At 49.9% G+C, this 12,421-nt stretch overlaps 1 protein-coding gene across 6 annotated transcripts in view; it reads right to left on the bottom strand.

Moving 5' to 3' along the window:
• The window catches only part of FHAD1 (forkhead associated phosphopeptide binding domain 1), a 119,075-nt gene that overhangs the window by 66,643 nt on the left and 40,011 nt on the right, over positions 1-12,421 (bottom strand). For 4 of the 6 annotated variants that reach the window (XM_020281623.2, XM_075994253.1, XM_075994255.1 and 1 more), the window contains exons 5-8: positions 10,489-10,589; positions 7,513-7,749; positions 3,526-3,649; positions 2,267-2,389 (exon numbers count right to left, since the gene is read on the bottom strand). In XM_020281623.2, coding sequence (XP_020137212.2) covers positions 2,267-2,389; positions 3,526-3,649; positions 7,513-7,749; positions 10,489-10,589 — 585 coding nt within the window. The remainder of the gene's footprint in view (positions 1-2,266; positions 2,390-3,525; positions 3,650-7,512; positions 7,750-10,488; positions 10,590-12,421) is intronic. The other 2 variants (XM_020281617.2, XM_075994263.1) reach the window with 1 other exon arrangement.

Genomic DNA, 12,421 nt, shown 5'->3' with positions numbered 1-12,421 from the left:
ACAGTGGCCCCAGTCATCCCTGCCCCCGACTATTCATGCCCTTGTGCAGCCCCTCCTGCTCTGAATAGGGCCAGTGTGTGTCACCAATATGATATTGTGGAGAAGGCGGCGTGTGACTTCCCAGGCTGAGTCATCAAAGACATTGTGGCTTCTTTGCTCTCTCTTAGATCACTCGGTCTGGGGAAAGCCAACGCCATGTTGTGAGGACGCTCAACCAGCCCTAGGGAGAGGCCCCCGTGGTGAGGAACTGAGGCCTCCAGCCACCAGCCGCGTGAGTGAGTCATCCGGGAAGGGGGTCCCATTGAGGCTTCAGTGACACGACAGCAGACCCAGCTGACATCTCAACTGCACCCTCATGAGAGGCTCTGAGCCAGAGCTGGGTCACTCCCAAATTCCTGAACCACAGAAACTGGGTGAGATAATAAATATTGGTTGTTTCATCCACTGCACTTAGAGATAACGTTATGTAGCACTAGACAGCTAATATATTATTATTATTATTTGTTAATTTTTTTTTTTGAGACAGTCTTGCTTTGTTGCCCAGGCTAGAGTGAGTGCTGTGGCGTCAGCCTAGCTCACAGCAACCTCAGACTCCTGGGCTCAAGCGATCCTCCTGCCTCAGCCTCCCGAGTAGCTGGGACTACAGGCATGCACCACCATGCCCGGCTAATTTTTTCTATATATATTAGTTGGCCAATTAATTTCTTTCTATTTATAGTAGAGATGGGGTCTTGCTCTTGCTCAGGCTGGTTTCAAACTCCTGACCTTGAACAATCCGCCCGCCTTGTCCTCCCAAAGTGCTAGGATTACAGGCGTGAGCCACCGCGCCCAGCCTAGACAGCTAATATATTATTATATTACCACATTGAGGAAAAGTGAGAAGAAAGGTGCATAAATGCAGTGGTACTAGATTATCTCTGTATGATTCCTTTCTTGGAAAAACATTCATCCCAGTTTTACGGGTAGGTATCAATCAAGAAGGCATTAAAATATGGAATAAGGAACAACATGATCCAGAATTTCATCTTAAAAACCAGCTCTGTCCTGGCGCACAGTTATGCCACCTGGAGACAGGTGGATCCCCGTGGGGCTTGCCTTCAGCTTCTTAGGTGGGACCAGAGCGGCCTTTCTAGACCTCATTTGGCCTCACGCCTGAGGCTACCCCTTTTACAGTCCCCACCAGCCACTCTGTGTGTTAAAGATTTCCCCTTTCTGGATGGTGGGAAGGTGAACTACTACTCTCAGGCCTACATGAACTTCCAGATTGTTCCCTCTGCTCCTTTCCGGTGGTCCTTTTCTTGCCCACATGCATGTGCTGGGCAGTCCTGAGTCTGCTGAAGACTGAGGGGGACCCTCTGCAGTCTCCGGGGCTCCCTCTCTGCGCATCCCTCTCCTCCCTGCCTCTGCCTGGCAGCCCTGGCTGTGCTGAACAGGGCCAATCTCCATGTCCCCAAGCCGGGCAGGCCACTGGGCTGCGCCTGGGTGTCCCCCCTGCTGGGGCCTGGGCACTCTCTCCAGCAGTGAGCCGGCAACTGTAGGGCTCATCTCGGTTGTTTCCCCTTCCACTCGGACCAAGGTCATGGGCTTCTTGGGGTCTAATATATGGAAGCTATTGTTTCAGATATTTTCCCCAGTTTTTGTTTTTCTAGTTGTTTCAGGCAGGAGAGTAAAAGCAGGCCCTGTTACTCTGCCTGCCTCTCTCATCATGAAGACGAGATTCGCGATGTGTTGAGATGGCCTCTGCCAGCCTGGGTCCCTGAGGCTGCAGTGAGCAAGGCCCCTACTGAACCTTGGTGAGCCCAAGGCGGAAGCAGGAAATGAGACTATCATAAGCCACTGAGAGCTGGGGGACTGTTTGTCACAGCAGCCTAACCCAGCCCCGCGCTTCTCAAACTTGAGTGTGGGCACGGAACACCTGGGGGCTTGGGAAAATGAAGGTTCTGATTACAAGGTCTTGGGGGGGGGGGCCTGAAATTGGACCTAGGCAAAGCCATTGCTGTTGGTCTGTGGACCAACGTCCGAGTGGCCTGGGTCTAGCCCGTCCCACGCCATACTCGAGCCCAGGTCTGTCCGACTCCCTGACGGGGAAGTGGTGTCTGAGACCGGCTTGCAGCAGGGGTGAGATGCAACGGGCAGGCGCAGGGGAGGAAGCAGGGCCCAGCGAGCTCCTCCTCCTCCTCCCAGCGCCTCGAGCCGCTGCTGCAGGAGGCGCTCACAAGTATCCAAGGACATTAGAGACTAGTTAGGGAAGGGCAGAGGCACAAACCTGCAGGGGGAATTGCAGGGTGAGGCGCAGGGAACCACCCGGGCACAGCACGTGGATCATACAGCCGGCGGTTGGCGTCGGGCTCAGTGCTAGGCTTGGCTCTGCCGGCTGCGGCCGCGTGTCCTGCCGCGGAGTGGGTGCGTCAGGGGCGGCACGCACGGCCCGGCGCAGCACCTCCCACACCTGCTTCCCTCTTTCTCTGTGAATGGCCCCATCCTCTTCAGGTCTCTAAACGTGGGGTTTTCTGCTATAAAAACCCCAGTGGCTTCCCACTGCACTTAGAATAAAATCCCAAATCCTCCCTGCAATCTGGTCCTGTCCCCCACCCCAGCCACACCTGGCTGCAGCTGCTCTAACGTGGCAGCTCAGTCCAGCCTCAGGGTCTGTGCACTCCGCCCTCGGCCAGGCCAGGCGCACCCTCTGCCCACCCCCATGGCCCTTCCTACCCCTCAGGGACTGCCCTTGCCCACTCACTGAGTCATCCTCCCTTCGCTTCACCCCTGAGGCACTTCGCCACCCTGCTGCCGGCTTTCTCTGCAGGGCTAGTCTCTTTGAAGCAGGCTTGTTTATTTACCTGCTCTTGTCTGTCACTCTCTCTCAGATGTGAGGCCCGTGAATACAGGGACCTCGACTGTTTGCTTGGGGCTCTCTCCCCACTGCCTAGAACAGTGCCTAGACCTAGCAGGTGCTCAGTAAATGTGGGGAGTGGATGAACGAGTGGATCAGGCTAGAAACAGCTGTGCCCGGCAAGGCTGGGCCATGAGTTGGCTGCCCCTCCCCCACCCACGTTCTTCAGCATTGAACCAATTAGCAAAATGTGATCACTCGGGGCCCAAGTGCACTAGGGTGAAATGGGTAAGGCTCTGGCTGCCTTAAAGTGGCAACCCCACTTTGTCCACATTCTAGTTTGCATCCACAGCAAACTGGCTCACGGGACTGCCTGAGCCACGCGGTGACCTGTGTCCTTCCTGGTGAGGGTAGTGCTCAGCAGGCCTTCTAGCCAACAGGTAGCATTTGCTCAACTATTTACTGAGGGCTGACTTTGAGCCAGGCCCTGTGCTAGGAACCGGATGGCAGAGAAACCGCTCCTGAGCACGCACTTGAATTCATAGATGGTAGCTGCCTGAAGGGCTGCTGAGAACTCTGAGCTGCAGCCAGGTTCAGTAACAAGTGCGGCAGTTGATTGGTGATGTCTGCTGTGGCCACGACCATGGGGGAAGGAGTGGAAGCTCCCCGGCCCAACTCCAGACAGAGCTCACCTGATGAGATGGCGTTGTCCCTCTTCAAGCTCTCGCCCTCGGTCTTCAGGGATGAGATTTCTGAGTTCCGCTCGGACAGGGTGTGGCACAGCACCTGGCTGTAGCCTTTCTGTAGGGCACTGATCTGTGGGAGGAGGCAGCGCCGTGAGAGGGGCCAGCCCACGTCTGCAAGGCACACGGGCGCTTCTCCCAAGCTGGACAGAAAGATGCCGATTCATCTTTCTTTGGGATGTGGGGTAAGTTGAGCTTTTTAGTTATCAGTGGACGGGGCAGGGGAGGCCTGTTCCTGCAGTGACCACCAACCACTTCCTACATGATCCAAACATGGACCTCATCTGGGGATACCTGACTCCTGAGTGGGTTCCTGCAACCCCTGGGCTCTCAGCCATGAACGGACCAGCTGTGGGCTCCGGCCACCAGCACTGACTGGGCACAGAGCAAAGTTCAGGAGAGGGAAGCAGGTTATAAAGTTAATTCCCTTAACAGTGATAACAACAATAGGTCATAGCTCGCAGACACTACTCCAACAGAGTCTCGCAGCATCCCTGTAGGGTGCACCCACGAACGCCCCCATTTTGCAAGTGACTAAAGTGAGACTCAGAGAGCCGAGGCTGCCTGGGCGGGATTGCCCAGCTCGTCAGCGGTGGAGCTGCAGTTCCAATCCGATCTTCAGTTACCTGGCTCTAGTTCTTCCCGTCTTATCACCTGGCTCTGGGAACCTGCAGCAGAAGCCTGGACCGGGAGCCAGAACTGCCATCTCCCCGTTCTGTCTCTGCCACTGCAGTGCGTGGACATAGGGACACATGGATTCTGTCTCATTTCTCACTCTACAACTTCGGTGTTGCTAGCCCTGATCTCATGGACTTGTTGAAGGTATTTTAATAAGTTAGTACAGCGGTCCCCAACCTTTTTGGCACCAGGGACTGTCTCATGGAAGATAGTTTTTCCATGTACCGGTGGAGGGGGGATAGTTTTGGGATGATTCAAGCACATTACATTTATCGTGCACTTTATTTCTATTATTATTACATTGTAATATATAATGCAATAATTATACAACTCACCATGGGTTGTGGACCCCTGATTAGTATGTGTAAAAGTGCTCAGACCATGCCTGGCACATGACACATAGATATTAGCTATGATTGTTCCCCGGTGCATTTTAGCTTTGGCTTCTCTTGCCTGTCTTGGGGAAGGTAGATTGGTAATATTTTGGGGGTGCATTTGTAAGCTTTGTCTAGGCTCAAACACCAGAGTGATTGTTATTGAGAGGAAATACAAGAGTCCCCATTAATCGCTGCATCATGTCATATAGGCATAGCATAAAACATGATGGGGTGGGGGACACTCAGGTTAAGGTGGGTACAGGTGCACGGTGCGCCTCACCACCAGATGGCGCTCACAGCCTTTGTTCTCGGTGTCTGTCCCTGAAATTTTTGTGATTATGCTTCAATAGTAGAATTAACAGAAGCATCAAGGTTTCACAATTTATATGGCTAATTTCACGCACCACTCACATTATCCCTGGGGCATCTGAGACGGTGGAGAAGCGGTGTATGTTAGGAGAGGGAGGGACGAGGGTGAAACGTCCCCCACCCTCCCCAAGGCTATATACTTTTGCATGTCTTTGCTTTGGAGACTTTGAATGAAAAAAAAAAAAATAGTTTCTCCTCTTCCTGTTCTCTGTGGGGGAAATGTAACTTTCCCACAAAAGGTATTTGTAATTAAAATAAAAAGTGTTCCTAGCTCTTCTTAGCCTGACGCTTTTGTTTGTATGATATTTTGTTTGTATGATACCAGAGGCACGGCACAGAGACAAACTTCCAGAAGGGACGGGAAAAAACGCCCCTCGAAGACTCCAGGGCTGTCTGACAGATATAAAATATTTCAATCTAAGTATCAGAGCTTTAGGATTTCAGATTGCAGGAAAACTCCAAATAGTCTTCCAACCTCCTCGTTACTTTCACTGCTGAAATAAATATCCATATTGTCTATAATTGGCATAAATCCCAATATGTTTAATGCCTGTTACATTGTGTAATAAAATGGGCACTGGATCATAAGAAAGTTAATAGTGCTAGGAAAAGTGATTGCTTCAAGATAATAATTCGGCTGCTAATTAGCATGGGCAGTGCAGCCCGCACGGAGGTGAGCACTTTCCAGTGGTACTGTATTGGATCGAAGATCTTTGAGAGCAAATCAATATGCACATACTTCCAGGGAACCCAGGAGAACATATAAACTAATCAGAACAATAAATCAACCTGCCAGGTGGCTTATACTTCTAGTTGAATGTTCTGTTGGCAATAGAATACTTGAGAAACTAAAATGTGAGCAGATGAAGCAATCTGGATTAAACCAACTGCACCCTCTAGTTCAGAGAGGCCTTGTTATAAAATATCCTCATGTGAAGTGAAGTGAAGATCAAGGTGAGGAGGCGGCAATGGTATGGAGATAATTTCCAGGTATCACTAGCCACTTGAAACAATACTCAAATTGTGACCTGTGGACATAGACTCAAAGACACGTGATAATTACTCATCCCCGTCCATGCACCTAGACAAGACATGTCACCTTACTCAGGAAAGCTCTGAAATGGGGGGAATTACAGAAAAGATTATTTCTCCATATGATTGCAAAACTGGGTTCAGATCGTGAGAAACACGCTCCTCAGCGAGTCAGTTAGCTGTATGTCAAGGCAGCTGTCTGCAGTAGCGGTTCCTGCAAAACCTGCCGCTTTCACTGTTCTTTTAAAAGCGGGTTGGAAGGAGGGTCACTGTTGGAGTATTGGAGTGTACATTTGTGAACTTGCTTATGCTGTCTCCCTCACTAGAACATCACTGGGGGAAGGCAAGGGTCACGTCTGCCTTGCTCCCTGCTGACTTTCTGAGGCTGGAACAGGGCCTGGCACTGGGTAGACACTCAACAAATATTTACTTGAATAAACAAATAAGTGGATGAATGAATGAACACAGTCCTGCTAGAGTTCTGGAAGGTACCTGGGCCTAGTCCTTGCCCTCATGGAGCTGACAGTCCCTGGAAGACTCCCCTAGGTTCACCAGGCCTACCCTAGGTACTTCTAGAGCACCCTTTCCAGGACTAACTGAAACTGCGCACCTCGAGCCGGGTGGCGAAGGGCGAGGCCATACGTACGCAGGGAGCCAGAGCAGAGGCCCAGGCGTGACCACGGGTTCAGCGGCATTATGCACTGAAGCCAGAAGTCACGGTGGCCCATTGCTTTTTACCAACTTCGCTGAGAGAGAACCTACGCAGAACATCACCAGCCAATTTTAAAGTAGTTCTTTAAAAAACGAAAGAAGGAATTTGGATCTAGTTTTGAGAGAGGGGAACATGACTGGTAAATCCAGAAATTCCAGGGGGAGAACTGTAGGTCGTGTGATGAAATTCCCTGTTAAGTGAGCCAGGAACGGCCTCCAGGGTTTGGTGAAAAGCCTGGGTGTCTGGAACACCGGGGCTCCTTCTCCCTGCTCAGCCCACTGCCCCGCCACAGCTCTCTCTGGCTGGGGCTGGAGGGGGTGAGAGGTGGCCACTGAAGCGACAGCGTGGGGCGAAGTAGGAAGTGGGGTGAGAACGTGGAGTTTGCAAGCAGGCAGACGTGAGTTCGAATTCCACCACCACCTCTAATGTGCTGTGCAAGCTGTAACCAGTTCCTGGGTGTGTCTGGGACTGCCTCAGATTCCTTATCTATAGAATGGAAGTGTCAGAGATTGGGAAATCTAAATAAGTTAATGCAACTAAAGTACTTTGCCCTAGTGCTTGCATGTGGCTGGCGCTTAATAAATGCTAACGGTGGGAACTTGCCAAGTCTCTAAACCCTGCAGATTTGTGTTCTTAACCACTGTGCTACATGAACCACCCCCTCTCTGACTCTCTTGGTGGCTTGCCCCCGGCGGTGCCCCCGGGCTCCCCAGCTCCTGGCCTGAGAGCTGCCACCCCGAGCTGTACCTCTAAGGCTCTGAGTCCTACCTGGCTTTTCAAGCTCTTGATCTCTTTCTGTTTGGCATCAATGTCTTCGTCCAGGACCTGAAACTTCTGCGAGATCTCCCGCTCGTTCTGCCTGGAGTTGGCATTCTCCGTCAGCTTCTGGGTCAGCTGGGCCACCTCGTTCTTCAGGTTAATTATCACGGCGTCTTTGTACTTGGCTTCCATCTCAAAGTTGGAGAGGCGGCTCACCTCTTTCCCCAGCAGCAGAATTATTTCATCCTGGGTGAAGATGAGACGGGAGGCTTACTAGATGTGGGCCCAGGTTAAAAAAAAAAAAAAAAAAAAAAAAAAGGTAGGAAAATGAGGGTGTAATTCTTTTGGGAAGGCAAGGGCAGGCAGGGAGGGAAATGGCAGATTTGAAGCTATCTCTGTCCCTGGAAGCTCAGAGAAAGAGGAGTTTGGCTAAAATCACATACTCATATGTGATAGAGTATGTATAGACCCCTATAATAGACATTCATACCTCAAAGGCACGGAAACTTTCCTTTCTCTACAATTATACTTTCATATTGAGAACAACCATCCCACGTGGGAGTTTTTGTTGCCAGAAAGTTTACTTATAATATTTTTAGGAATTAACTTACCAGGCCTCAGTCTAGTGCCTGGGGACCTAGGAAAGGTAATTAGGAAAATGACATTCTATTCGACCACATTCTGACTGTAATGGGGCTATGTAACTTTAAAAATTTAATACACGCTGAAACACTTCGTTTCCCTTTCCTCTCTTCTGGCACTCCTGCCTCTTTTGGTTATTCACATAACAATTTACTCCAGGTAACTGAGTCATGAAAAATAAATGAGAGGGGAATGATGGTTTATGTGTACGGGCTTTGTAAACTTCAGACTGGAAGAAAACCCTGGGCTGGCGGATTTACCCACAGGTGTAATTAACTCAGTCCTCTATGGCTCAAAGAAAAAGCGCCACAGCCAAAGAATTTGTTAGGTTTCTCAAAAAAAGGAAAGAAAAAAAAAATCCCCCGAACTTCTCATCAGAAGTCATCACTAAAACATCAGGAAGAATGGAAACTAAGATTCCCCGGATGTGTTTGCACGTGCCACTACGAGATTTCTGATCGATGACTGTTGAAGGAAGCCGGGCCCTCCCAGCAATTCCCGCTGGCTGGAGGGAGGGAAACGGGCAGTTTCTGGGCCAGCTCATGGCCAGGGGGCCCCCAGTCAGCCCCATGACTTTCTAGCTCCCCAGCCTGGGGAACGACAGGGTTTTGGTCATGAGGGAGCCCCTCTGGCATTGGCAACAGCTGCCAAGGGTTTTTCTTTGGGTCCTTGTCAGTGCTTGTGGCAAAATTTCAAGGGACAGCCTCAGATTCCAGCTCCCGGGCAGCCCCGCTGCTTCACCCAGTATGAGTCGCCCAAAGTCTCCATGCTCACCCGGTGCCTATTCAGAATCCCTGCTTCCTTTCAGATTGTAAACTTAACACTTATAGATGTGATTTTGTCTATGGCCATGTTTTTGGAGACCTGCTGGAGCAAGCCAAACTGTGAGGGAAAGAGTGGAGAAATTGATTGTTCTGATGGTATCATCTAATCTCCTGGATCCAGCCACGCCTGAAGCTAGTAGGCCTTTACATCTTTCCAACAAGATAAGCCAATAAGTGCTTTTTCCCCCTCCCAAAACTAATTTGTTTATTGTCACGTGCACTTGAAGGAGTCCTGGCTAGTCAGGGCAGGAAGCGTTCATAAATAGAAAAAAATGGTAACTGTGGTTGCATCATATTTCCAGTTTAGCAACTGTGGTGGATTAAAAAATGGCTACAAACGCTTTGCAGCTTCTGCCATCCAACAGTGGAGTCTATTTCCTCCATCCCCTAAATCTAGGCTTCCCTGTGACTTGTTCTGACCAACAGAAAGTGGTGGAAGTGACGTTGAGGTCCCAGACACTGGAATGAAGCCTTCTGAGACCATCGGCCCCCACCAAGCCACCAGCTGATCTCAGCCGCATGAGATACCAGAAGATGCCAACAGAACAACCTTTCAAATCAACTCACAGAATTGTGGACAATAATAAATTGCTGTTTTAAGCCAGTAAGTCTTGGGCTAGGCAGCCCAAGACTTACTGGCTTAAAGTTACACAGCAGTGAGTAACAGGGCACCCAGGCCTGGCTTCTCACCTTACTGCAACGTTGCCCAAAGTCTGGTCTCAGGACCGTCTGCGTCGGAACTACCCTCAACCTGCAGCTGCAGATTCCCAGGCACGTGAGTCCTGGGTGCAACAAGACCCCGGGTGGTTCTGCACGGTTCTGCTCCTTGCACACTCTGAGAACCACTGCAGGCTCAGGCCCTGATCCTTAAATAAGCAGGACATGGTTGGACTGTTGCTTTAAGGATAATTTTCAGGTTGTGGCTAAGTGGGGAGAAATCCACCTGGCTCCAACCTTCCCAGGTTTACTTAAATTCACCTGTTCTGGCCGCAGTTCCTGTCTCTCTCTCTAAACCTCTCTGTTTCTTTAACAAGTCTCTCTTTCTTGTTTGCTCAGTTGTCACTGACCTCAGCTCTCACTCCCTCCTGCTAGGAGGCGTGCTTTCCCCACCACTGTTCCACCACCAGCTGAGAAGTTAGCCAGACCTGGGTTTGCAGCTCAGTTCTTCCGCTTGCCCTGTGCAACCTTAGGCAAGTTACTTAATCTCTCTGAGCTTCAGTTTCCTTACCAGCAAAGTGAGGGTGATAAAATCTGTTTTGAAGACATCGAAGATTAAACGAGCTAATGAATGTCCAGGGCACAGGACACAGTCTAGCACACAGTAGGTGCTTGACAAACAGTGGAGGCGGATATTGTTGTTATTTGGGATAAAACTTTTGGTTGGATGTCCTGGGAAGAAGAAGCAGTTTCTCGGAAGCAGGAGGAAGGGCCCTTCTAGGCCACAGAGAACAAGAGGCATCGGCAAGCCCCTTGCAGTCCACCTGCTGCTGTGGCTCTGCCCTCCCCTGACACCCCTCACCTTGTCCTCGTGGGCCAGGTCCTGGTCCACGTAAATCTCCGCGGGAGTGACTGGGATTCCCTCGGCCACTGACAGGTCCGGCAGCTCCACGTTGGTCCACACTAAGGCATAAGGTCAACAGAGAGCACAGGTGACATGAGTTTCCCTAAGGCTTTGGGGAATATTTTCAGATTAGTTTTCACCTTTGTCTGCCCCTGAGATTGACACTGTAGGTAATTTTTAAATGACACAGTGGTGCATATGTTCACTGAAAGGCAATGAAAGCATCACAGAGGTGCTAGAAAGGGTGAGAGCCGCCTCATTCCTCTCCACCTGTGCTCCCTGGGCCGCTGTCCACGCTGATGTGTCTCTTTCCAGACTTTTCCTATGCTGGTGACCTTGGGCAGGTCATTCAATCTCTCTGAGCCTCAGTTTCCACAATACAGTCCAGGAACATTGACAGCCTCTGTCCTAAAGGGCTGTCGTCAAGTATAAGGAAGCGTGAGGTAGAGCAGGGCTGGCAAACTACAGCCCTTGGGCCAAATCTTGCCCATCATCTGTTTTCAAAAATAAAGTTTTATTGGCACACGGCCACGGTTATTCATCAATTACCATCTACGGCTGCTTTTGTTGAGGCTGAGTTGAATATTTGCAATGCAGACCATATGGCCCACAAAGCCTAAAATGTTTTCTATCTGGCTTGGTGAGACTCTGATTTATAATAAGAAATGTAGGCCGGGCGCTGTGGCTCACGCCTGTAATCCTAGCTCTTGGGAGGCCGAGGCGGGCGGATTGCTCAAGGTCAGGAGTTCAAAACCAGCCTGAGCAAGAGCGAGACCCCGTCTCTACTATAAATAGAAAGAAATTAATTGGCCAACTGATATATATATATAAAATTAGCCGGGCATGGTGGCGCATGCCTGTAGTCCCAGCTACTCGGGAGGCTGAGGCAGAAGGATCACTCAAGCCCAGGAGTTTGAGGTTGCTGTGAGCTAGGCTGATGCCACGGCACTCACTCTAGCCTGGACAACAAAGTGAGACTCTGTCTCAAAAAAAAAAAAAAAAAAAAAGAAATGTATACCCTTGGCCCTCCGTATCTGTGTGTTACACACTTGTGGATTCAACCAACTGTTGGTTGAAAATATTTGGGGAAAAAAAAAACACAATACAAATACAAAACCAATACAGTATTATTACCAATAATACCAACAGCTATTAACATAGCATTTACATTATATTTTATGAATGAGGGATCTGCAGCACAGAGATGTCAAGTACCCACCCAAGGTCACACAGCTGCTAAGTGGTAGACTCAAGATTTGAGCCCAGGTTTGTTGGATTCAGAGCCTGTGCCCCTCACCATCACGCAGTAGACGTGTTGACCTTCATGATATGTTGTTGAATTTTACCAAGCAAGTTACCAGTGTTAAGTTCAAATGATCCCATTATTATCCTATTATTTACAATGTACGTAAATAAGGATATTTTTTAAAATCACCCCATGTCATTTCCATTCTCAGTGATTCTCCCGCCCCCACTTCTACAAGCTTTGCCATTAAGATTTGTTGCCTGTGGAAGGAGAAGGGTGAGCACCACCTAGGAGTCCCTGACCCAGGACAATTTTGCCCCTCTGGGGACATCCGGCAATGCCTGGGACGATTTTGAGTGTCACGACTTGAGGGGGGAGGGAGGACTGCTCTGGGCATCCGTGGGTGGGACCAGGGGTGCTGCCGAACTCTCAGCAATGCGCAGGACAGCCCCCACGACAGAGAATCAGCAGCCCCACATGCCAGCAGAGCCGAGACTGAGAAACCCTGATCTAGAACAAGTCAGTCTTTGGCTTTGGGTTTCCAGACAGAATTTTTCAAATGGAAAGCAAGGCATTGGTCTCGAAGAAAAAACAATTTTATTGGAAGAGTCTAGCTTCGTTAAGAGAGGGAAAGGTTTTCTCAGA

The sequence above is a fragment of the Microcebus murinus genome, chromosome 2 (assembly GCF_040939455.1).
Source record: "Microcebus murinus isolate Inina chromosome 2, M.murinus_Inina_mat1.0, whole genome shotgun sequence".
In the NCBI taxonomy this organism is placed as follows: Eukaryota; Metazoa; Chordata; class Mammalia; order Primates; family Cheirogaleidae; genus Microcebus; species Microcebus murinus.
This window is presented reverse-complemented; position numbering and strand designations above follow the sequence as displayed.